Source organism: Stenella coeruleoalba (assembly GCF_951394435.1).
Source record: "Stenella coeruleoalba genome assembly, chromosome: 16".
Taxonomy (NCBI): domain Eukaryota; kingdom Metazoa; phylum Chordata; class Mammalia; order Artiodactyla; family Delphinidae; genus Stenella; species Stenella coeruleoalba.
Window position 1 is genome coordinate 82,064,501 of NC_137162.1, and position 26,283 is coordinate 82,090,783.

The 26,283-nt window shown below is 53.1% G+C and overlaps 1 protein-coding gene across 1 annotated transcript; it reads right to left on the reverse strand.

The window, feature by feature from the left end:
- Window positions 1–915: 915 nt before the first annotated feature.
- CAPN9 (calpain 9) lies at window positions 916–25,305 on the reverse strand (the record flags this gene model as incomplete). Its single annotated transcript, XM_079900600.1, has 11 exons — window positions 25,061–25,305; window positions 21,245–21,258; window positions 17,962–18,130; window positions 16,964–17,047; window positions 14,359–14,444; window positions 12,268–12,350; window positions 7,674–7,738; window positions 6,766–6,834; window positions 6,156–6,234; window positions 4,237–4,353; window positions 916–980 (listed from the first exon to the last, which is right to left on the reverse strand). The coding sequence occupies exons 1-11, from the start codon at window positions 25,271–25,273 to the stop codon at window positions 916–918; spliced, it is 1,044 nt and encodes a 347-aa protein (XP_079756726.1). The 5' UTR covers window positions 25,274–25,305.
- Between the last annotated feature and the right edge of the window lie 978 nt (window positions 25,306–26,283).

Below are 26,283 nucleotides of genomic sequence, written 5' to 3' on the forward strand. Positions count from 1 at the left end.
TGGAGCCTGCTTCTCTGGATTTCTTTTTTTGCTTTTATTTTGTGGATTTCTTTTATTGAGATATAATTGACACGTAACATTGTGTAAGTATAAGGTGTAAATGCATTGATTTGATCCATTGATATATTGTAAGATGTTCACCACCGTGGCGTCAGCTAGAGCCTCTATCATATCACATCGTCATTTCTTTTTTGAGGTCAGGACAATTAAGAGCTCGTCTCTTAGCAGCTTTGAAGTTTATAACACCATGCTGTTGACTGTGATCACTCTGTGGTACTCTGCATTTCTCATAAGCTCCCCGAGGTGATGGCCGTGCCGCTGGCCCACAGACCACACTCTGGGCAGCGGGGGAGGGCTGTCCACTCCTGGGACCCCTCATCCAAGCCTCCAGAACTGACCCATTCTCTCCCCTCCATCATTTTTGCTGTGATCAGCCCCTGCAACAGGTAAAAGTTGTGTAGTCCTTAGGGTCTCTGAGGTGTGTGCGCATGCGCAGAAACACACACACACACTCACCCCCACGAGAATCTCGAGACCCACAGGACAACGTCATGAACAAGAAGTGAACTTTGGAAGGCAGAGGGCAGGAGGCCGCGGAGCCCATGTGGCAGAAGGAGGACGGGACAAGGGGGCAGGGTTTGCTCGCTCACTCTTCCAGGGGCTTAATCTCTCTATGCCTCAGTTTCCACCTCCGCAAAATGGGGATACTATTAGTCCTTAGCTCAAAGGGCTACTGTAGGCTTCTACTGACTGCTACTTGAATAGTGCCTCACAACTATTAGCAATATTATTATTATTATTATTACCCGGAGGGTAGATGTGGACCCTCCCATGTGATCATGCATTCAGCAAGCATTATGGAGTGTGGGCTGTGCCTAGCCCTGGCTGGGTCCCTGAGCGGGAAGTCTGGCTGGGTCATACCTCGTTTATGTTGAGATGAATGAACTCCTTGTTCTTCGTGCCGAGGGCCTGGAACGTCCCTGATGGGAGAGACACAAGAAAGGTATCATTGCGGAGACGTTCCTTCAACAGGCTTAGCTATTTTCCCATGGCCAAGGGGCCTTCCGAGAGGCTGGTGGAGAAGCCGCTCCAACCGTTGCTAAGAGGTGAGCATCTTCTAGGGCGGCGGCCAGACTCAGGCCCCCTGAGCGGGGTGTCTCTCAACGGGGGGAGCCTCTGGAATTCCTGTGATGGCAGAAGCCGGTGGCCTGAGCACTGGGGAGCGGGTCTCTTCATTTACTGTATGTGGGCCAGCCGGCCAGCTCGTGGACCCGAAACATCTCCCCTATCTTAACTGTTGGGGGCTACAGAGCCCTTGCAATCCATGGACCTTCTCCCCAGAGGAAAAAAAAGCACGTGTACATAAAGGTTTGCATGAGTCTTGAAAGCTGTTCAGCCTCTGCACGTCCCTTCTGAGAAGGTGAGCGCTGGTGGTCCCACACGCAGGCAGAGCTGGGGTAGAAGAGAGCCCGTGTGTCGCGTTGAATAACCCGAGACAGTTACTTTCCTCTCCTGGCCTCAGTCTCCCCATCTTAGTCCAGGTGGTGGAACCCGTCCACACTGGCTTTACCTGAGCCTCACCTGGGACCTTTAAAATACCCCAGGAAGTAGGAGGGGCTGCCACAGAACAAAAGAGACAGAACCCAGCAGCCACGTGCAGCGAGTAGGTCCTGAGGAGACCTGGGGAATCTCAGTGTGGACCGGGGCTTAGAGGATGTTGAGAACTCACTGAGAAGTTTGTGGGGGTGCGAACGGCATGACGATTATGTTAAAAAGAAGTCTCTCTGATAGGGATGTTTACAGACAAAAGGACCAAATTTCTGAGACCTGTTATTAAATAACTCAGGAAAAACAGTATGCTTTAGGGGGTCATGTGGAAAAGATGAGCAAGGTGACAAGTGAGGCTGGGTGGAAGGCGCTGGAACCACTGGGGAATTTTTATGAAGATGATGCTGTGTTGCCACCCCCTAGATTCTAATGTAATTGGTCTTTGTAGCCTGATCATGAACAGTTTGAGATGCTCTCCTGGGGACTGTCATGGGGCAGGGTTTGAGAGGCACCGGTGGAGGGCACACGGGGACCGGTTATTATTTTTTTGTTTTGTTTTGTTTCGTTTTTAAACATCTTTATTGGAGTATAATTGCTTTACAATGGTGTGTTAATTTCTGCTTTATAACAAAGTGAATCAGTTATATATATACATATGTTCCCATATCTCTTCCCTCTTGCGTCTTCCTCCCTCCCACCCTCCGTATCCCACTTTATACTTAGGTGTATGAGCAAAAATTTCTAGAATAAAGTTAAAATCAGCCTGGGGTAAAGCCCTAGCTTTGGGATTTTTAAAGTTCTCCAGATGGTGAATCTAACATAAGGATCCTAGAAAACTGAAGAACAGAGAAAATCAAGGAAATAAATTTGGTTCTTAGAAAAGATCAATAATATTGATATGCTTTTAGCTAAACTGACCAGTGATATTCAGTTTTGAGTGTCTTCTCCCTAGGATGCCTCAATTATAAGAACGAGCTGAGAACCCCCTGCAGGAAAGGACTGGGCCTGAGGGGATTCAGAAAGGAAAAGGGCAGTTGAGAGAAGAGAAGCTACCAAAATCTCGCTCTCTCGAGGTCAGCGCTGACTGGCCTGTAAGTCTGATAAGCGACTGCCTTTGAGGAGGCTGTTTCTACAGTGCACCTCTCATTAGCTCCCACTCACACCCAGAGAAAGCCTGGGCCCTGAGGTCACCCGCCAGGCCCTGCAGGACCTGCCCGCCTGTCTCAGACCATCATCCCCGTCAGTCATCACGTGTACCTTGCTTGTCCACTCAGTACAGCTCTCTTGGAGCTTAGAGTCTGGTGGAGACAAGCTTCAAATGAGTAACTCCGTGTGTTCTAAGTGTCCTGAAAGAAGCAGCGGGAGCTCCCCACCGTGGAACCGAGGAGCACAGACTTTGCCTTTGTTTAGCCAGTGCCTGGAAGTCACCCAGTAAACATACTTTAGAAAGTGCCAAGCAGGACTGGCTCCATTATTTGTTGTGGGACCCCTTGTTAAAAAAATTATTAAGGGGCTTCCCTGGTGGTGCAGTGGTTAAGAATCCACCTGTCAACACAGGGGACACGGGTTCGAGCCCTGGTCCGGGAAGATCCCACATGCTGCGGAGCAACTAAGCCCATGTGCCACAACTACTGAAGCCCACGCGCCACAACTACTGAAGCCCGCACGCCTAGAGCCCATGCTCTGCAACAAGAGAAGCCACAAGCAATTAGAAGCCCGCACACCGCAACGAAGAGTAGGCCCTGCTCGCCACAACTAGAGAAAGCCTGCGTGCAGCAACAAAGACCCAAAACAGCCAAAAATAAATTAAAAACAACAACAACAACAAACTCTAAAAAAAAAAAAAAAATTATTAAGATTCAAGGGACTTCCCTGGTGGTCCAGTGGGTAAGACTCCACGCTCCCAGTGTAGGGGGCCTGGGTTTGATCCCTGGTCAGGGAACTAGATCCCTCATGCATGTTGCAACTAAGAAGTCTGCACACTGCAATTGAAGATTCTGCATGCCTCAACTAAGACCCCGTACAGTCAAAATAAATGAATAAGTAAATAAATATTTTTAAAAATTATTAAGCTTCCAGATGGTGACCCCAGAGCGTGGGCATCCGGGGGGACACCTGCACAGCAGTCACCCTGGTGTTAAGTCACAGGCTCTGGATGTGCTTTGTTCAGCTTCAACTGCGTGACTACCCAGTGAGGGGTGGGCGGCTATGAACTGCAAACGCTAGGGACCACCTGTGTGTAATCCCTCTCTCTCTCTTCCTGGGCTAACAGACAGATCTTCTTTGAGACAATCGGGTCAGTGTCTAGGGCTTTTGTAAACACAGAGGGATGGAGAGGGAAGGAGGGCGGGGGGGACAGAGGTAGAGAGAGAGGGACTCCCGATTCTGTGCCCTGTGATGGGATCTGACCTTGCTTCTGATTCGCGGCAGGAGCCCCATCCCCACCCAGCTACCCTCCCACAAAGACACTGGGAGCGGATGGAGGATGACGGTACCAGGCGCACTGCAGAGAAGACGTGCACACCCACCCCTCGGCTAGCCGCACAAGGCACACAGATGGCGGGGCGTGCGGCTCAGCCCGCCTTTGCTGCAGTTCTCAGCAGGTTGCCCCTTACATGCTCCTGGAAGGTGATGGAGGGAGGTGTGCTCTCCCTGGGCTCAGGAACACGCAGTCCCCCGGACACTTACGGCTTGCAGTCTCCAGCCGGACCAGGCAGTTGAGGAAGTCATCGAAGCCCAGTTGGCGCTCCTGGTCTGCGTACCTGAGAACGATCAGCTGCAAGAGGGGAGGGCTGAGCTGGAAGCCTGCGGGGAGAGGGGGAGGATGGCCGCCCTGGCTGAGCCCCACGGGTGCGCCTTCAGGGGCGCCAGTCAGCCCAGGGCTGCCCCAAGGAAGGGAGCCCTTGGCTCCGATGCAGTATGACCGTGCGCCGCTGTCGGGGGACACTGGGGAACCCACAGTGTCACTTGGTGAACCTTCTGAGTTCGCCAAGGTCAGGGTCTTGGCTTTGACCTCACATCACCCATAGGGTCTTGCTGACGTTTCAGGAAGCCTTGCTTGGGAGAACTTGATGCTGGACAGTGTTTCAGCCCCGAGCCCGGTGCCACCCTCTGGTTCTAAGGCTCCACTTCCAGCTCCCGCTGGCCCTGGGGGGATTCCAGCCAGGACACCCGCAGTAAGTGTCTGTTTCTCACGGGCATTTTAACCCAGAGGTGTTGGGGGCTCTGGAGACCGAGTTATGCCGCTGCCCTCAGTGAAAGACCCCACGCTAGGCTCATTCACACACGCCCACGATGGAGCGAGAACCTGGGCCTGGGTGCTTTGCTTCCCTTCTCTTTGCTCGTTCGACCTCTTTGCTCATCGGTCGAATGACGAGTTTAGAGGTGGTAACGCTCCTTATAGATTCAACACTTAAGGCTTCGATGTCTAACCAGCGTTGCCTTCTTTCAGTTCAGCCTGCACGCTCCCTTTCCAGGAAATGTTCCAAGTATTGCTTAGAAGCCTGCCCAGGGTCTTCCTGTGTCCTCGTTCCCGATTCCAGACCAAGAGGGGGCCAGTCCAGAGGAAGGACACGGTTTCTGGAGCCTGCACAGTGCAGCCGGCTGGGGGCAACACCCAGAGTCCTGGCGTCTGCTCTGGGTGGGGCAGGAAGAGGGCGGGGTGAGGGCCGATTCCCTCCCCCTCCCCAAGCCGGGAAAAGAAGGACGTGGCCACACCTCCCTCTCTGAAGGGCTCCCTTTTCCCCCTGCTCTGTCCTTCTGCCCTAGAAACCAGGTCCCCAGACCCTAAGAAGATCAGGCCCTTCTCCTCTGTGGCACTCTCCACGTTTATAATTAATTTCGTTTCTTTGCCATCACACAGGACCCCAGCTGGTCCTGATTTTGTCCCATTATCATCCCATGAAGCTGACAGTGTTTCCCGATGTTTATTTTACTTGGAAGGGAACCAGATTCCAGGCTTTGGCTGGGCCCAGGGGTATGTCTGTGAAGCCTGCTTTGTGAGCAATGCCTTGTGGCCTGGCGGGGTGTAGGCTGCAGTGGCCGTCCTATGCAAAGGACAGCTGAGCCCCAGAGACTCGGACTGCCCTGGCAGGGGCTGCCAGAGGGTTAGGAATGCCAGCTGGAGCCCATCCCTCATTCAGGAAATGGGTATAAACGACAACGGAATCATTGGTTTGGATTCAGTCTGCTGGTGACAAAGCCAGAGACGGGCCTCTGTGGCAGAGAGATACACGAACTCTGTGTACCCCAAACCTGACCCCAAACCATGGGATGGACGTGCCCTGCCTCTCTGTGTTAATCGCCATCTGAAAGCAGAAATTAAAGGTTTGGGAGTTTGCCACCAGAGTCGTATATAACTCTGCTTGGCCAGAGAATTGGCCAGAGGCTGAGGCCTCCAGGGGTCAGGCTGAGTTCAGCCTCCGTGGATACACGTTAAAGATCCCTGATGAGAGGGAGCAAGTCCTGAATTTGAGGCTGGGCCCCGCCCTTAAGAAGCAGCGATTCTGGTCAAAGTCCAGCCCCCTCCCTGGGCCGCGAGAGGTGAGTGGCTGCCGCAGACAGCACCCGGCACGCAGACGGCTTGCGCGGCCCAGGCTTCCCTTCACCTGTGGCTTTCAGGGCGGTCCGCAGCTCGTAGGGGGACACGGTGCCAGATTTGTCAGCGTCAAACTGAAGGAAAAGGTTCTGTAGGGGGAGAGCAGAGGCACTGAGAATGCGAGCACGCAGAAGCCCCCGCTGAGGCTCCTTTGATGGCAGTGATGGGGTCCACGCAGGGGAGAGACGCCTCTCACCAGGCGGAAGGGGCAATGGTAGGCTTAGGGTCTCCAAAAGTGTGGGTCCCTTTGTTTTCCTTTCATACTGGGTGGAAGCCCTGCGGTACTCCCATAAGGATGGGGAGTAAATATGGGAATTCCATCTTGATTTCCTCCCTTCCACCTTTTCAAACACAGATCCTCTGGTCGGCAGCACCTGGACCTGTAAAGTCCCTTTCTGGGACTCCCCTGGTGGTCCAGTGGCTAAGACTCTGTGCGCCCAGTGCAGGGGGCCCAGGTTCCATCTCTGGTCGGGGAACTGGATCCTGCATGTATGCCTCAACTGAGACATGACTCGGCCAAAATAAATAAATAAATATTTAAAAATAAAATAAAATAAAATCCCCTTCTGCTCTAGGCTTGTACAGTCCCCTAGCAGCCACGCACTGGCTGGGTTACATGCCGTCCACTTCTTCAGCTTGTCCCAGAACACTCTGAATTCACCAAACCCTAGCTTCCCATTGCCACTGGTGTGTGCAAGTGAATTAAGGAAGAAAGAAAGATGTGAGCATCATATCACCCCAAGGCTTCTGGGGCTGCAGGGGAGGAAGGCAATGGGCTGGCGTGGGTGACATGTGTGACACAGACTCAGGGCTCTGAGGGGGGGTTAATTATTAAGCCATGAATCTCTGGAGAGGGGGCATGGCAGGGGTGAGGGGGGATGGCAAAAGAAAGGTTGAAAACACACATATGAAGAACTCTTCATTGCCCTGGACAGCACCCCAAAGTGGCAAAAAGATCCCCAAGTCCTTTCACAAACATTTATCCCACTGGCCCGTCTGTGCCTCTTTTTTTTTTTTTTTTTTTTTTTAATTTTTGGCTGCACTGTGTCTTCGTTGCTGCACGCAGGCTTTCTCTAGTTGTGGCGAGCGGGGGCTACTCTTCCTTGCGGCGTGCGGGCTTCTCATTGCGGTGGCTTCCCTTGTTGTGGAACATGGGCTCTAGGTGTACGGGCTTCAGTAGTTGCGGCTCGTGGGCTCAGTAGTTGTGACGCACGGGCTCGGTAGTTGTGGCTCGCGAGCTCTAGAGCGCAGGCTCAGTAGTTGTGGCGCATGGGCTCAGATGCTCCGCGGCAGGTGGGATCTTCCCAGACCAGAGCTCGAACCCGTGTCCCCTGCATTGGCAGGCGGATTCTTAACCACTGTGCCACCAGGGAAGTCCCCTGTGCCTCTTGATTTTGTTCCAATTCTAGCACCAGTGTCTCCCAGGCTTTGGTTATTCTCTGTGAAGAAGACTCTCCACATTCCAGGGAAGTCTGCATTAGAGAAAAACACTTAACATCTATTTCTGCCTGCATATTTGGAAGGATGCCTCCATTAGAGAAATGATGTTTTTACAGGAAGTCAGGCTTAGCTTCTCGAATTTGATGTCCGTTTCTGAAATCACACAAGAAAGCAGAATTCAGTTGACCCCTGATAAGATAAACCTATTTCCATCTGCTGAAAGTCCAGCAGGGTGGTTAGATCCGGGTTGGTGAGGGTGGTGATATAGTCGCTCTTAAGATGCTGGTGAGAGTAGAACATGGCCTTTGGGAAGGAACATTTGCAAAATATAAAAAGAGCTTTAAAAGCTTTAAAAATGGGGATATCCTTCCACTCTTTATCCGAGTTTCAAGAGTCCCAAGCAAAGAATTATAAGTTAAGATTTTTACCGTCAGGTTACTTGTAATGGCAAAAACTTAGAAATGATACAAATGACCAATGGAAGGGCATGGACAACAGTTTATGTCCACATGATGGATTATTTCTGGGGAAATGCTCATAAAAATTAAGTTTAGGAGACAGGGTTTAAAATTATTGGAGAAATTTGAACACTCACATACTGCTAGTGAAAAGGTACAGAAATCACTTTAGAAAATAGGCAGCTTCTTAAGAAGCAAATATAGAGTTACCATTTAACCCAGCAGTTGTCTTAGCTATACACCCCAGAGAAATGAAAACACATGACCACATAAAAGCTTGTACACGAATGTTCATAGCAGCATTATTCATGATAACGAAAAAGGGGTAACAACCCAAGTGTCCATCCACGGATGAATGGATAAACCCTACCTGGTATATTCCGACAATGGGATAGTATCCAGCCATAAAAAGAAGTGAAGGAGTCCTGACACGTTACAACATGGATGGACCTAGAAGGTGTCAGGCTAAGCGAAAGGAGCCAGCCAAAGAGAAGCACATTTTATATGATTCCTTTTATATGAAAAGTCCGGAACAGGCAAGTCTATGGAGACAGAAAACGGAAGAGTGCTTGCCAGGGGCTGGGGGTTCGGGGGAGGGTAGTAAATGCGACTGGTACGAGGTTTCTTTCTGGAGGGATGAAGTGCTCTGAATCAAACGAAAATTGATTGTGGTGACGGTTGCAAAACTCTGTGAACATGCTAACATCCACTGAGTTGTATATGTTATTTAAAACATTTTTAATACAATTTTAAAGGTTATTTTCCATTTGCAGTTATTACAGAATGTTGGCTATATTCTCTATTGTACAATACATGTTTGTAGCCTGTCTCACACCCTATAGTTTGTACCTCCTATTTCCCCCACCCCTGCCTCCCTCTCCTCTCTGGTAACTGGTAGTTTGTTCTCTATATCTGTGAGTCTGCTTCTTTTTGGTTATATATTCACTAGTTGGTTGTATTTCTTAGATTCCACAGTATTTGTCTTTCTCTGTCTGATTTATTTCACGTAGCAGAGTGGTATACTTCAAATGGGTAAATTGTATAGTATGCAAATTAACTCTCAAAGCTGTTAATTCAAAAATAATATTGCATCTACAGGGTAATACCTACTATGTGTGTACCTATATATACAGAGAGAGACACACACCCACAGACTACACATCTGGTACATAAACACATACACAAAGACACACACATATATGTTAAAGTGGTTATTTATGGGTAGTGAGATTAGCCGTGATGTTTGCCTCTGTCATTAGGCTTTTCTGCATTTTTCAGAATCTTTTACCATAAACTTGAATCATTAGTGTAATCAAGAGATGAGCGGGCTTCCCTGGCAGCGCAGTGGTTAAGAATCCACCTGCCAATGCAGGGGACAAGGGTTCGAGCCCTGGTCTGGGAAGATCCCACATGCTGCGGAGGAACTAAGTCCCTGCGCCACAACTATGGAGCCTGCGCTCTAGAGCCCGCGAACCACAACTACTGAGCCCGCGTGCCTAGAACCCGTGTTCTGCAACAAGAGAAGTCACCGCAACGAGAACCCAGTGCACTGCAAAGAAGAGTAGCCCCCGCTCGCCGCAACTAGAGAAAACCCGCGCACAGCAACGAAGACCCAATGCAGCCAAAAATAAATAAATAAAATAAATAATTTTTTTAGAAAAGAAAGAAATGAGCAATGAAAGCTATTTTTAAAGTCTACCTAACGTCAGCTCTGAAAAGCCGGTCTGCAGCTGGGAGGAGCAGGGGATCTGGGGGAGCTCGAGGCGGCAGGCGTCCGTCACACGTCCCTCGTCCCCTCCATGGGAGTCCTGGGGTCCCCGGGGTGCAGGTAGGGGTAGTGGGTGTGAGCACGTACTTTTTTTTGCGGTATGCGGGCCTCTCACTGTTGTGGCCTCTCCCGCTGCAGAGCACAGGCTCCGGACGCGCAGGCTCAGTGGCCATGGCTCACGGGCCCAGCCGCTCCGCGGCATGTGGGATCTTCCCGGACCAGGGCACGAACCCATGTCCCCTGCATCGGCAGGCAGAGCCTCAACCACTGCGCCTCCAGGGAAGCCCCAGGAGGAACTTTTTTCCTTTGAAGTAGGCGAAATGACAGCACTGTACTACGAATGAAAACGATTCGGTGACGGAGAGGAGTTCATAAATGAGAGGGGGAAAGTTTGGGGAGTATGTCCTGGGAGGAGGGGCGGTGAAAGATAAAAGTGGAAAGAGATTGGAAAGGCTTTAGTGTCAAGATTCCCAGAGGAAAGGCTCCAGATTCAGAGTGCTGACAGTTTGAGTGTCACGCGTTGCCGGGGCCAGTTTCAGCCCCAGGGGTCGGGCGCAGCTCCTTTTGGAAGGGCAGTCATGGTGCAGGGCTGGACCGTGGGCCGTGCACAGGGCACTCCCTTTGCTGGGTCTCTCCCTGGGGTTTCCTCATTTCCTCTGCCCTGTTTCTCCTTCCTTCTGGGCCTGACTTTCCTTCCACTAGCTTGACTTCACGTAGCCTCTCAAACTCTGTTCCCCCCGCCTGCTCTTATTCGGCAATTCGTGGGAGAATCCGAATTCCAGACCTCGCTTTCTTCGGGTCTGCTCTCTTCATGTAACTCATCAACACTGTACAGTACTCAAAATTCAAGGTCGATGTGTGTCTAAGGTCCAATTCAACAGCTTGTCAATCTCTCAAACACCCTGATTGTTTTCCACAAACTTCTTCTACTTATGAACTCATGGTTCCTGAGACAGATGGCTAGCAGGACGCCAAGCTCACTCACCAGGCGGGGCCTTCCAGTTAGTGGAGGATGAAAACGGTGGCGTGTCTTAATTCTGGGTCAAGGCTTTTAGGAATTGGGGATATCTTCTCCAAAGGTTTTTTTGTTTCTTCCCTCTTCTGCTGGCTTTCTGCGGGTGACTGTGTCACTCCAGCCACACGAAGGATGGAGCTTGAGTCCCTGATCACTGCATGGAGAGAGCCACCCACAGAATAAGAATGTCCTCCTGGACGGTTACAATGAGTGAGAAATACGCTTGATTGCGTTTGAGTCTATACATTTTGAGTCTATTTGTTATGGCAGCTGGAGCTACCTGGAGTCACTGGAAGTGTGGGACCACCATAACGGAATCTAAAATATGTGAGCCGGCTTAGCAGCTGGGCAGCAGGATGAAAGGGACTATTGGAGCTGGAAAATAGATGTCCATGTTATCAAGGGCAAAAATGCCACAGTTGTTGTCTGTAAAATATGTAAATATACTGCAGCCAGAGCAAACGCTCACTGACACTGCGCTCGAGGGGAAAAGAAGGGAAGAAACTGGAATATGAATCACGTGTGCTAGTTTTTGCATGTTGTATTTAATAAGGTGTCATAAAAAAGAGATGAGTTCAGGCTAGAACGGACTGGTTTGAGCACATGAAAGGGAAGAGAGCTAGAAATCCAGAAATTGTGGCCGTGGGACTTCCCTGGTGGCCCAGTGGCTAAGAATCCGCCTTCCAACGCAGGGCACGCGGGTTTGATCCCTGGTTGGGGAACTACGATTCCACGTGCCGTGGGGCATCTAAGCCCACGTGCCACAGAAGAGCCCGCGTGCCACAACGAAAGATCCCTCATGCTGCAATTAAGACCCGACGCAGCCAAAAATAAACAAATTTAAAAAGTATGTATTTCTTAAAAAAACAAAAAGGATCTGTGGTCTTGCAGGGCTGGATGCACCAACTCTTTCTGGACCCGACGGGAAGAAATAAGATTGAAAAAAGCCTCCAGAGACGAGGGCCCATTAAAGTTTTCAGTTAAATGGAGACTCAGCCCTGTGGAAAGTCCAGGTTAGGTATGTTTCCTTCCCACTTAGGTCTGTATTTTTAGATGCTCTCAGGCAGAAGCTTTCAAGGGTCCCTGTGACCATGCTGGGCACGGAGGGAGTGTACCTGTCAGGGCTGCCTGTCTTCGAATTCACGTGCAAGTGGGGATGATGGAGTGCTCAGAGGAAGGAGGTTGGGCCGGAGACCAGAGGCTCAGCCCCACGTTTTCTGGATCGCACTAACTCCCCTGGGCCTCTTAAACCTGCAGATAGGGTGAGTCCCCCAAACGTGACATTACATTCTCTGCCAGCCTGGGTTTTGAGACAAATGGATTTGATTTACCAATAAAATAAAAGAAAATAGAAGAAGCAGTGTTTCTTACACCTAAGGGCAGTGAGACACGCTCACACCTGTGATGGAGTTAATGTGGAAAGGAAAACAGAGACAAGCACCGCACCAGAACTCCCTATCGTCTAGAGCAGTGCGGCACAGGCGCTTCTGCTCGGCTGGGCCAACGGAACGCCACTCAGAAGAACTAGGGGTGAACAAAGCCAGCGTTAGGTACAAGGTCACGGACGGCAATGGGAACGACACTGGCCTTGGGGTGGGACCTGCCCCTCCCTAGGGACCAGGGTCCACATTATGTGGGGAGTGGATCCTGAGCAGGGCCCTGGAAATGTGCCAGTGCGTGGAAAGGCTGGTGGGAAAGTACATCTCCAAGTGCAGCTGATGCAAAAAGGCCCTCAGGACCACTGGACCCTCCTCCACGGAAGATTTTCCTGGGGCCGTCACAGGGAGTTGAACGTGAACAGGGTGGCAGAAGGAGCCCAGCGAGAAGCCACAGCGGGCTGAGATGTGGGGCCGGGACACTCCGTCTACCTCTCCTCTTGGTTGACAAGCTGACACTTTGAAGAGTGGTGATAATACCGCATGTTCACGCGTGCTTGACATTAAACACAGCAAGTACCTTCTTTACAAGACCGCGCTAGGAAGCCCGGTGGGCTTCTGCCAGGTAGACGAGCCCGCCTATGGGCAAGAAGCCTCAGGTGCACAGCGCCCATTGTCCTGCAAACCCAGGAGTTCCACCTCCAGGTGCACGGAGTTTCTGTGACCCCCATGAGCACCTCTAAATAGTTCAAATTGAGTGACCACCACTGCGGTGCTGTAAGCGATGTGTCTACCTCACCTACACCTGTAGACCTTGTCCTGGATGGGGGCAGGGAGAACTCAGGTAGAACATCTCTCCTGTCCGGGGAAGCGCAGTACCCAGGGCCCCTCCCCAGACACCTCATGGGCCTGGGGGAGTACGCAGCCCCTTCAGCCCTGTTCTCACAGCAGGCAGGGTCAGTGTCAGGGATCGGCTCGTGGACCAGCTCCCCGTTACCCCAAGGCCGAGTGGAGTCAGAGGGCAAGCTGGTGTCCAGCCTCGAGCCAGCGAAAATGCACTTCCTTTATTTCTCCCTCTGCGTGTTTCCCAGGAGGGGGAAAAAGGGTTCGGCCCTTTTGCACACCGTGATCCCTGAACCGAGAGACTCCAAATCTATTCACCGTAGGAAGCAGTCTCATTAATGTGGGTTTATCTCCTTCTCTCCATTTCCGACTGGAGAGGGAGGCTGATCTCTTCCTTCCTTTGATGGGTCTGAGGAGACAGAAGCCCGGCAGACGGCAGGGATGGTGGCACAAGCCCCACGATGGGGCCGACAGGCAGGCCCGGGCTGTGGAGTCTGCTTAATGAAGCCCCCGGCACACCGACGGCCGGGGGGTTGGTGCCTCTGTGGGAGCCGAGGACAAACGCTGCCCCGTTTCACTGAAGCTCGAGACTCGCTGCCAGGCTCCCTGGGGCCCCCCAAGCCGTGGGTGGGCAGGAGTGGGGACGGGTTAGGGGGCCCTGCCTGACCTGGAACAGCCCCCATCCCAGTCACCTAGGTTGTTCCCCGGGGAACGAGGAGGGGACACATACAAGACAGGCAGCCCTCTCTGTACAATCGGGGGCCGTATAAACAGCCCAGGCGGCTGCTCTGTGACGGGTGAATTTCCTGCTCCGCTCCCTCTGTCTCACTGTGGGCCACTGGGCCTCTGGCCAATGGTCAGTGACCATGAGAGAGAACACTTTAGCGACCTGCTTGGCAATGTTTCAGGGATTCTCACACCTAAAGTACTCATTGCCACCCCACCTGCACCCAACACACACACACACACACACACACACACACACCCCCACACACACACGAGCTCTTCATCACTGGGGTGAAGCCTTCACCATATCACGGGATTTAAAGTTCCCATGGGAGGTTATACAGTCACTGACATAACACAACTCTGGGAAAGGTAAAGGGCACCGTGAGTCTTCAAGTTTGAGAGCGTGGAAGGCCCGAGGGCAGAAGTAAGGTCCAGACGCAGGACAGGACCCTCCCTGAACGGGAGCCTGGAGAGAATTGTAGTCAGGCTGCCCCCTCTTCACACGTGCACAAGCCAGCCCTGGCCTCGTACCCCGTGAACCGTAGGGAGGTGGGGATCTGTCAGAAGGATGGGCGGAGACTGACCTGTCACTCCAGGACCCAGTCCACTCAACTTGGCCCCAAGGGTTCCGGACTCTGACAAGCTCTGTATTCTGGCCTCGGAAGTTTACCTAAAAGAGAAAAGCGTCAGAGAAATGTGAGATGCTAAATCCATCTGTGAGCTCCAGGGTGGGTTCTCTCCAGCTGAGGCCGCCTTTTCTGAAAGCCTGTTGACACACTAAGAACTCATCCGTTGTTAACTAGCCCTCAAAATTTCCTAATTCCGATTGAACGCGATGTTACGTTAATCACCCCAGAATGGTTACGTCGCATCTGGGAAACAAAGCGGAATTGTAATGAACAAGAAGTGAGTCCACAGGAATCTTCAAACGAGTGAGTTTTCTCTCTAGACTGGAAGCCCCCAGAGGCAGAGGCCGAGTCTTATTTATCGTGTATCTTCAGAATCCAGCAGTCAGTGGGTCTAACACTGAGTTTTCTTCATCCTTATCATCTGACTCCCAGATGATCAGAATATAAGCACATGCTGGGAGTTTAAACAACCGCAATAAACAAAAACCCACGACTGAGTCTTCTAACTCCGATCTTCTCCCCCTTTCAGGGGTCACATGAGGGTCTCTGCTGCCACACTGAGAGCCCTTGAGCCAGGACAGAAAGAGGACTCAGCCCTCAGGCTCTGCCCAGAGCAGGAAAGTGCACCAATGCATAGAGAGGTTTTGGGGGTGGAAGGGTGAGAGTCAAAGACTTCGGTTCATCAACGATCCAGGAATTTTAGTTCTCAGAACACTTTGGCATAAATGTTCTCTTTTTACGTGCAAAGTCATTTAAGTGAGTAGGACCTCTCCAGAGTCCAAGTTCGCCATGAAAGAGGTTCATTCGTTGAAATGTGTGGGGAGGTGAATTCCTTACAGGTGGAGGGTGGAAGCACACGCAATTGAACAGAGTGCGTGTGCTTACAGGGTGGAAGCACACGCAATTGAACAGAGTGTACGATGGGAAGGTTTCTGTCATCACTTGGAGTAACATTTAGAAGATCTGACATCAGGAATCACAGGCCTGCTCAAGTGAATGATTGGAAGGCGTGTGTAGACAGGGAGGGGCGAGGAGGGAGCTAACACTGCAAAGAGTCCAGCTGCCTCTCCCTCTAGGACACGTTGATCACGCCGCCCGCTGAGGGGGAGGGACAGGCTCCCTCTGCACCCCGTGCTCCCCACTCATTTGGAGCATGTCGCTCAAAACATGGCAGCCGCTGGAGGAGACTGGAGGTGCCCAGGTCCGCTACTGACTGGGTTTGAGATTCACCCAAGTGGGGCATGGAGGGAAACGCTTTGGACTTCACTGAACTTGACCTTGCAAAGGCGCCACCCTCTGCTTCTCATCTTCCTCTCTCATCTCACTTTCTCCCCTCCTCTTTCCCACGCACTCCTCCAAACAAAGCACTCCCCGAGGTTACAGTGGTGCCACGTGGGGTCTGGCTGCGCCCCCTCCCCGCCCCGGGGATCAGTGCCACCCTGAGCTACAGCTGCAGAGAATAGGACTTGTGACGGTTAATTTTATGTGTCAACTTGGCTGAGCCATGGCGTGCCTAGATGTCTGGTTACGCATTATTCTGGGTGTGTCTGTGAAGATCTGGATGAGATGGGCATCTGAACTGGCAGACTGAGTACAGCAGATGGCCTTCCCCTTTGTGCGTGGGCCCCATCTAATCAGCTGAAGGTCCAAAAAGAACAAAAAGGCAAAGGAAGGGAGAATTTGCCCTCTCTGCCTGACTGCTGAGCTGGGACTTTGGGCCTCTTCTGCTCTTGGGCTGGGACTTACTGATGCTCCTGGTTCTTAGGCTCTTGGGCTGGGACTGGAACTCCACCACTGGCTGCAGCTTGTGGAAGGCAGGGCTTCTCGGCCTCTATAATCAGGTGAGCAATTCCGACTACTAAGTCTCTTCATATACAGACTTAGCCTACGGGTGCGGCTTCTCTGGGGAACAGTGACTATGACAGGACTGATGTGGAATCAGGGAAGAAAAGAACAGAAAAAACAAAGACCAGGTTCCTGCAGCTGCTGACCAAGTTTATACTGTGCCGGCCTCACAGGTCGCTCTCTCTCTCTCTCTCTCTTCTCTCTTCTCTCTCTTCTCTCTCTCTTCTCTCTCTCTTCTCTCTCTCTCTCTCTCTCTTCTCTCTCTCTCTCTTCTCTCTCTCTCTTCTCTCTTCTCTCTCTTCTCTCTCTCTCCTCTCTCTCTTCTCTCTCTCTCTCTCTCCCCTCTCTCTCTCTTTCTCATTCGCTCGCTCTCTTCTCTCTCTTCTCTCTCTCTTCTCTCTCTCTCTCCTCTCTCTCTCTTCTCTCTCTCTCTCTCTCTCCTCTCTCTCTCTCTTCTCTCTCTCTCTTTCTCTCTCGCTCGCTCACTCTCTTCTCTCTCTTCTCTCTCTCTCTCTCTCTTCTCTCTCTCTCTCGCTCGCTCGCTCTCTTCTCTCTCTCTCTCTCTCTCTCCCGTTTGCTGTTTTGAATTCCAGCCTTTCTTTTGTGGATGAGACATCCTCTGTCATGTCCGAAACTGCAGTTTAAACTGCAATGCGCTATATAGGTTTACGAAGTCTGTCCCCATACCCTGTCAACAGGGGTCCCTGTTGCCTACCTGGTCAACGCCCGTCACTGTGTAGGCATGACCCCTAATGAGACCAAAAGGTGTCCGGGCTTCAGGTTCTGCAGCATTTCTGATCTAAAACAAAAAAGGAGCAGTATCTACGTCAAACCTTCCCCAGCTGGCCAGACACAGCTCTGTGTCTGGCGCAGTCCCTCCTGCCCCCTCAGGTGAGGGCCCTGTGAGTGGGCATATAAAATGGGTACACGGGAAGCCCCCTAAGTGGTGAGCAGTGACATACAGCGATTCCCAGCCTCTTCCCAGGGTGGCGGCCCCTTGTTCTCTGCTTGGACTTCACTGAAGAGCTGACATTCTTGCCCCCAAACAGAAAAACCTGACCTTTCCCACCACATAGCAACAGCAAGGGACAGACACCAAAGAGGCAGTAAGAAGAATATAACCCTATGACATGCAATTCTATGTCACAAACTTGAAAAAGTAGAGGAAATTTACTAGCAAAGGATAAATTCCCCAGGATAATCCAAGAGGAAATAGAAAAGTTGAATAGGATTCAAAAAATAGATGCGGTTAAAATCACATGCGTGTGTTTGTATGCATAAAGAAATTAGAAAAAATGCTGTTCTGTTTCTCTCCACGGATATATTTTTTCATGATCTATGAAGTGAAAGAGACAAGTTTCAGGAAAGTGAATAGTAAGGTTCCATTCAGTAAACACCGCCCCCGAGTCTGTGCATATACGCGCGTGCCTGTTGCATGAGCGAGGACAGAGGCGTGACGGACACCCGACAGGCGTCCCGGCATGGACCGGGGGAGGGAGACAGTTTTGCCCTGTCCATCATCTCAGGATTCTTCCACCTGATACAGCAAGGGCGTCTTACCTCTGCAACTCGAAAACTATTAAACACAAACGTTTGTTTTAATTAAAATGAATAAGCATTGCCCCCGCCCCCCTGCAATGTATGCCTCTTCCGTGGGCAGCCTGGCATCTGAGCCTAGAACAGTGCCTGGGATGCGGCCAGCCAGCGACTTACGTCAATGGAGCAGCCCACCAGACAGCCCCTCTTCAAGGCCTTGTCTAGAATCTCAGAGAAGTTCCCGGGAGCCTCCTTGGTTGTGAAGGTCTCTGCCACGCCCGCGGTGAAGTCCTCTATGGCCTCGATGGCGCTGCCCCGCTTCAGAGCCTCGTAGCTCCCGTTCAGCCTGTGAGGGCGGCAAGAAAGCCTGGCAACGGCTGCAGGGAACAAGGATTACCACTAGGTGGCGCCCCTCAGCCAGAGTTTTTCTAACCAAGAACCACCTCCCGGGGCTCGCCCCGGCTGGAGGTGTGGAAGAACGTGGGAAGCAGGGATGGGGTTTACTTGGAGCTCTGAGGAAACCAGAGATGCTGAGAACTCTGTGAGAGAGGCAGTGGGTGTGGTGGTAAGGAGACAGGCGGGGATCTGGGACCCTTGGCTCCAGGGCTGCCGTGCTGGCACCTGGACACACCTCTCCTTGAGCAACCGAATACAAAGAAACTGTATGGGACTAAAAATAACCACGTGCATGCACAGTTGAGACAAATTCTGGACAAAAGAGACCAAGAAAAATAACCAACTGCCACTTTTGAAGCGCCGCGAGCAAAAGCAGGGCGCTGCGCACGCCCCCCGCACGCAACACCACCTAAGGGGTGGGCAGACCGCCTAGGCCACGCCTCCCGCCCGACCCCTGGACGCACCGCTACTCTCACCCCGTATAAGGAACAAGCTCGCCGCCCCATCCCCCCAGGGGAAAAGGAAGCATGTTGCTTGATCTCGCTACCCCCTGCTGCAGCAGGGGCCCCCATAAAGCCTTGCCTGACTTTCCTGTCTGGCCTCCGGTCAGCCTCTATTGATTAAGGAGGCCGAGAACCCTGGTTCCTGACAGACTGCAGGTCCAAGTGTCAGTTCCCCCGCTTGCAAGCGGAGGGATTCTGTTCTCACTCAGTGCTTCAGTTTCCTAATTTTCAAAATGGGGCTGCACTCTTCCCCCTAGGGCTGCTGTGAGGTTTAAATGAGCCTCCTCTCGTCTCACGTGGAATGGGGCCTGAGCGTGAAGCTGTTAGTACTGAGACCGAGACGGAGATGGAGGCATTTCTCCTGCTTTCTGGAACCATGTAGTCCCAGCCGCTTTTCTCTCTTCATCTCTTTGATCGATACGGTTGTACATTAACATCTTACATCGGTGCGGTGCCTTTGTTACAGTGACTGAACCAGTTTGTCATTGTTATTAAAGTTCACACCATATTCACGTTTCCTTAGTTTTCACCTAACGTGCTTTTTCTGTTGGAAGATCCCATTGCAGGATCCCACATCATCACACTTAGTCAAGTCTCCAGAGGCTCCTCTGGCCCGTGACAGTTTCTCAGGCTTTCCTTGTTTTTCATGACCTGGACAGGTTTTTTTTTACATCTTTATTGGAGTATAATTGCTTTACAATGGTGTGTTCGTTTCTGCTTTATAACAAAGTGAATCCGTTATACATATACATATGTTCCCATATCTCTTCCCTCTTGCGTCTCCCTCCCTCCCCTACCTGGACAGTTTTGAGGCACTGCCGGTGTTCTGTAGAATGTTCCTCAGTTGGGATGTGTCTGCTGGTTTTCTCACGCATAGACTGGGGTGAGGTACCGTTCTCATCACGTCGCAGCGAGCATACATCGCGTCTTCATGACTTGTCCCTGTCGATGTCGCCTTGATCACCGGCGGAGGTCTCCTGTCTGTCATGTTTCTCCTCTGTGAACTTCCTCTCACCCCCATTACTGTCCTCTTCGGAAGGACTTAGGAGTGGGGGTCATGCTAGACCTTGAGGGCAGAGAGTCTACCTAAATTCCCCGGAACTCTTCTATGTGGCAGATTTGTCTCTTCTCCCCCGTTTATTTATCCAATGATTTATTTACATCAGTGTGGACTCATGAATATTAATTTTATACTTTGATTTATAATCCAATACCATTTTACTTATTTTGCTGCTCTCATTGTTCCAGCTTTGGCTACTTCCGGCTCCTTCAGTCGGCTCCTGTGTCCCTTTGACATAACTCCATCACTGTGTGTGTGTGTGTGTGTGTGTGTTTAAAGCACACACACACGCATTCACTTCCTGACACTGCAAGATGCTCTAGGCTCATCTTCTGTATTTCTCGCCCCAGTCCTACAATCAGCCTTATCTCCAAGGAGCCCTGGTTCCTTTGATTGGAGAATGGTGTTAGAAACCAAGACCTGAGAAGTAAGAGTGCTTGTTGCTATGGGATTGTCGTTGTTTCTAGCCCTCTCAGCTGATAAACAAGGAAATAATACTGTGTACTAACCCATGAGTGACGCATATACTCATCAGTGTGTAACCATCTCTATTCAACTAAACCTGAGTTCATACTGAGGTCCCCAACTCTGACACACTACCACTTATGTCATTCTAGCCTCCTCCACCAGGCTTCTTCGTAACCTCTCACTCCAACGATGAGAAACCTGGCTTCCCCCATCTGCCACCCATTTACTTAACTGTTCAATTCAGTAGATATGCACAGTGGTATCAGAATTGCTGTCCTGTACCCCATGAGAAACAACTTTACCAGCTAGTGTACAGTGCTTGTGTACAATCTCTCTGTCCTTCTTTCTTTCTTTTGCCACGCGGCATGGGGGATCTTAGTTCCACGACCAGGGATGGAACCCTCGCCCCCTGTATTAGGAAGCGCAGAGTCTTGACCACTGGACCACTAGGGAAGTCCCAATCTCTCTGGCTTTCAATCTCACAGACTGCACTCATTTCCAGAGTTACTTAGGTCAGCGCCTTTCTCGCCTGCACCTTCAATGAGTTTGTTTCATAGATCTGTGATACTATTAGCTCGTTTTGTCACAAGCTGCTTTTCATTTTGGGATTCCTTTATCCTCCTAGATGAGTTTTAAGTTCATATATATTAAGGTTCACTCTTTGTGCTCTGAAGTTCTGTGTGTCTGATAAATGCATGGTGTCATATGTTCACCATTACAGTGTCATACAGAATAGTTTCCTTGCTCTAAGAAAAACCTCTGTGATCTACATATTCATCTGTGTGTGAAGGGGCGCTGCGTGGGAGTGTCGGACGCCCATGTGCCACGTGGCGCGTGTGCTGATGGGTGTGGGTGCCTCCTCTGCTGAATGTGTGACGTGTGTGGGCATGTGGAGTGCGCGGGCCCACGCGCGTGCCCCGTGTGCGCTCCCGTGCATGGCGCTTATGCCTGGGAGTCCTGCATATGAGTGTGGGCCCCAGAGGTGTGTTTGTTCGTGAGAAATGCTGTCTGGGGGCTTGAGGACGAGGGTTACCTGAAACCACCGTCCTGTGAAGGGAGGATCAGAGGGGTCTCCACAGACCTGAGGGGACCCCAGACTGCGGCTTGGGGACCCGGGGAGGGAGGCCGGCCTGGGCACCAGCAGGTGGGTTCCCTGGAGGACTTGGGACCGAGCGTCCAGGAATGTTTGCTTTCAGGGCCTGTACGGTTCACCTCGTACCTCATTAGGGGCTCAGCCGCACACACAGACTTTTCTCTATTAAGAACTTAATTTACGAAGAGAAAAGCCACATTTCTAACAAGGCTGGAGAGGCTGGGCCGTACGACCCACGGCTGTGCGCTGATCCCGGCCGTGTGCCCAGGGCCGTCGAGGCAGAAGGGGACACGGGGTGGTGGAAGGGGGACCTGGAACGCAGTGGCCTCTGGGGGAGGGCAGCCCCAAAGGGAGCCCCACCGTGCAGGGAGGTCTCGGCCATGTGCTGTGGTGCACGCAGGCTGCCAGGGGCCGTCAGCCCAGGCTCGAGGCGGGACCGGGGCCTTCAGGAGGCCTAAGAGTCAGCAGGGAACTGCATGGAAGACGGCAGATGGGAGCAGGCAGACAGGAAGTCGGGGGCCGAAGGGAAGCCGAGGCGCTTGTGAGTTGAGGGGCTCGGGCTGCAGGCGCAGAAGGGAGGCCCTCGGTTGCACTGCACCCCGGCTGTGTCCCCATCAGGCCGGGAGACGCCCCCCCAGATCCACAGCCCTCCCCGCGAGGCCTGGGGAGGGCTTACCCCCGGGCGACCTCTCCTTCCTACCCCAACCCCGGGCCCAGGTTCCCCCTCGGAGCCTCCTTGCCCCGGGCTCCCGGGGGGAAGAGGCGCCTCTCTGGCACCCCCGGACGTCCCCTGACTTTCCTGGCTCTGGTTGCTCTCGGGCACCACTCCCCGGCCCCCAAGCAGAGCTGTGTTTGCCAAGAAGGTGGTGCTGGCAGAGCGCCCGCCCCACGTTCCCACTGGATGGCCAGGCAGTCGCTGCTGGGACACACAGCACGTGAGGGCCGAGGAGAAAGGCAGACAGCGCCCGAGCCACGGAGGCTCCCAGAGGGACGCCGCGACTCTTCCCGTGGCGCTGCTGCCCTGGCTGACCCCGTCCCGGGGACCCTGGGCTCTGTCCTGCCAGAGCAGCCTCAATCCCCTCCCGGGTCCTCGCCTCTGACGTCACAGACGCGTGTCAGACGGGACGCAAGGCCCCTGCCCTCCCTGAGTAGGAGACACGCAGAGTGTGTTTCTGGGACTGAAGACAGAGCGGGTGAACGCAGCCGCAGACCAAGCAAGGGGCAGAACGGACTCTGAAAGTGAATGCAGGAAGGACAGCTGCCCGGTTATGATACATCAAAGCGGAGCGTGGAGGGGCCCGAGGTGTCAGGCCTTCGGGTGGGAGCGTCGCCCATCATTCGGGGCAACACTGAGCAGACGTCAATGTTAAGGTGAGACCTCCCAGAGCTGAGGTCTGGGGCGCTGGAATCCCTTGGGGGTCCCAGGGGCCCTCGTTCCGGGAGGGCACAAAGACGGTCTCCAGCCTGGCCTGTGCACGTCACGCTCTTATCGTGGAGCAATTTCCACTTTGGCAGAGAGAGGGCGAGCCGTAGGCTCCAGAATGACACCTGAAGCCAGGGGATGACCGTGCAGGCTGGAGGGTGGGCGCCCTCCTGGACGGGGGGGACGGCGTCGGGTGCCAGTCACACCCGTGGCCGACGCTCCGGGGCAGTGCCTGGGGAGGTGCCCGGCTCTGTCACGTGCTGCCTGTGCGCGTCAGCCGTCAGGCTCCAGCTTCTCCTTCGCTAGAATGGGGAGATTGACGATGCCCGGATTTTAGGACTGTTTGCGATTAAATGAGATAATCCTGGAACAGTCAGTGTTGGCCGGTCATAGTAACTGTTGGCTGCTATCATTGTTTGGAAGGTGACAGAAGGTGCTGGAAGCTGAGAGTGCAGTGGGGTGTGGGATGAATGAGGGCCTGCCTCTCAGAAGGCTTGGGTGCCAGGAGGGACACGGGCAGGTCATTACATTGAAACAGCGCGAGTGCTGGAATGGGACGGCCGACGGTGCTGCAAGGAGCCAGGAAGGCTTGGTGGGCGAGGCCCCTGGACGACAGCCCAGATTCCCCAGGCAGAGCAGGGCCTCCCAGATCGACAGGGCGTTCCGACGGGAGGGTCCGACCGCGGGGAGGGGCGGCGGGTGCAGGGCAGCCTGGGCCTCACTCCTGGCTATCGCTGAGCCCACTGAGGGTGCAGAGCCGGGGACGGCAAGGCCCCTGGTGGCAGTAGGCGCGGCCTGACGGGCTGCGGCTGGAAGTAGGGAGACCAGTTAGGAGGAAAGGAAGAGACTGGAATTTCTCAGAAGAAAGGCTGAGCCATCCCGTGATAGGCTTGTCAGACTTAGGAAAATACCGGACAACCAGAAGTGGCTTCCTCCTGAAGCAGGGCAGCACGGCATAGAGATGTGCGCTCACACGCACACACGTACACACACACAGGCTACAACGGGAGATAACAGTTAAGAGCTAACCACTGCGTGGGACTTCCCTGGTGTCCAGTGGGTAAGACTCTGCACTCGGGGAACTAGATCCCGCATGCGTGCCTCAACGAATATCCCGTGTGCCGCGACTAAGACCCGGCGCGGCCAAAATAAATAAATTAATTAATTTTTTAAAAAGAGCTTACCACTGTGTAAATAACAGCTTACGTGTGCTTTGGGCCCGGCCCTGAAGAGGCCGGAGGTTTTCGTGTTTGTTTGTTTTTTATAAGTAGACATGTTATATGTTTACAATATCGACATCATTTGAATGTAGGGAGATGGTGAGGTCGATGTGGTGCTCGTGGTGAGATGGGATTCAGCGCTGTTGCAGTAACAGCAACCGCAATCAGAGCAACAGCCGTCACTTGTTGAGCAACTTCCGTGTGCCAGACGTCGGACCTACGTTGGTCGTTAACGTTCCCACCTTACAGGTGGGGAGACTGAGGCCTGGGACCACGGTCAGGGGTCAGGTTAGCGGCAGGGTGGCACCAGCACTCAGGGTCTCCCCTTTGGGTCCGGCACCCTTAGCCTTGCCCACAGCGTCCTGTCCCCACAGGAGCCGTTCCCAGACCAGCACCCTCCCTGGCGGAAGGAGAGCCAGCCGGCGCCCGGTCAGAGGTCGAGCCCTGACTGATCCAGCACGGCAAATATCGATTCCTGGTCCCAGGAACAAGCTGGTGCCACGTGGGACCATCACCTCCAGACTGCTGGTGGCGGGGGGCCTGCGGGGACACAGATGGTGGCTGCCCTCCAGGAAGGGAGATGATCTGGGGAGAGAATCCCTGCTTCACGTGCCCTCTGTCCATCGCACAGGTCCTGAGCGCTCGCTGAGTGAGCTCTGTCCACTCTGAGCATCCTAGGCTCTGGCCAGAAGCCCCCGAGCACCTCGGGCGCATTGTCTCAATGTTAGCGCAAGGGATCTGCAGGGAACAACCTCCCACCCGTTTCTGCGTGTTTGCCCTTGGGCTCTGGTGGGACATGTCACCTGACACTTCCGGATAAAGCTTTGACTTCCACTCACCACCTGTGACAAGACCCTCTCTGATCCTGAGTCCCGGGCCTCGGCGGGGAATCATGGAGCCAGACACCCTGGCCACCACCCAGAGCAGCCAGTTGCCCCCCGAGCATCATTCCTGCCTTCAAACCACATACCTTCTAGGGCTCTCAGGAGATGTGCCTAAGTCCAGTTTGTGCATAGCGCATGCCTCCCAGGCCATCCTTCCCTTGATGCCCCCTCCTGGGCTGCTGAGCTGCACACCCCCTGTCTGTTGCCCACCCGCCCTGGCAGCACTCACCCCCCGCCTTTTCCACACGAAGGGGAGCAGGGGCCTCTCGCTGTAGAAGAGAGAGGAGCTGTTGGCTGGGAAGTCTGCATCCTCCAACAGAACGCCCTTCTGCAGACACGTCTGCCTCAGCTCCTCCAAGCTCTGGCCCGAGGAGTGGGTGATGCGGGCATCCTTGGGGGCGGGGGGCTCCTGAGGCCCTGGGGCCCGGTAGAGGTAAGGCATGGCTGTCCTCGGGCCAGCAGACTCGGGGTCAGTGATGGTGGGGAGAGGTGAGATGCAGGTGCCAGTCAAAAGGAACCAGTGAGGCAGCACTGAGCTAAGCGGACCTTGGCCTCCACCTGCTTTCCTGGGAACCTCCCTGTTAGACGGAAACGGGGCACATCCTGATGGCAAACTGTCACAGAGCCCTCTGCCCTCCCAGGGGATCCTGCAGCGCGGCAGGAGCTCTGAGGCTGAGCCGGGTTTGGGCGGAGACAGCGCTCTCTGCTTAACGCACGGGGGAGACCCCGGTGGGAGAGAGAGGGTGGCTTTATGGCAAAAGAACGCAAGATACCAAACTGGTCCAGGAGGTGGCAGGCAGCGCGGGCTTTGCTGTGGGGAGAGGGCACGGGGTGATCTTCAACCACCTAAAATCAGAGAGTCGCGTGTTCTGTAGTTGGCAGAGAGCTTAGTGAATTACAGTAATCCATGGTGCACGGCCAGCTTTCTCACAGCCTCCCATCTTGATTTAGAGCAGGGTTGGCAAACTTTGTCTGTAAAGAACCAGAGAGTAAATCTTCCTGGCTTCGTGGGACGTGTGGTCTGTGTTGCAGCCGCTCAGCTTTGGGTTGTAGAGCAAAACAGCCACGACGCTGTGCGAAACAAACAGCGAGGCTGTGCCCCGTCCAACTCTACTTACAAAAGCAGAAGGGCTGGATTTCATCCAGCCGGAGCTGGACGGCTCTGACCCCCGACATGGGTGCACTCACAGGGGACGTCCGCCCCTCCTCCAGGGCAAGGATGCCTCTGTCTCCATCCTTCCTGCAGCTGGTCTTGGAAAACAGTTGCAGAAGCAGACATCATATTAATGAAATTCCTTGCCCTGCCAAACTCTACAAACAGGCTGTCACGTTTGAGAAGAAATGATGTTCTGGTGCAGCAGTTTAATAAAAATCTGAGCGGCTGCGTGAAGCCCCGGGGCTTCTCAGGGCTTCACCGTGGAGTCAGGGGGTCTGGAGTTAATAGGTGTGGTT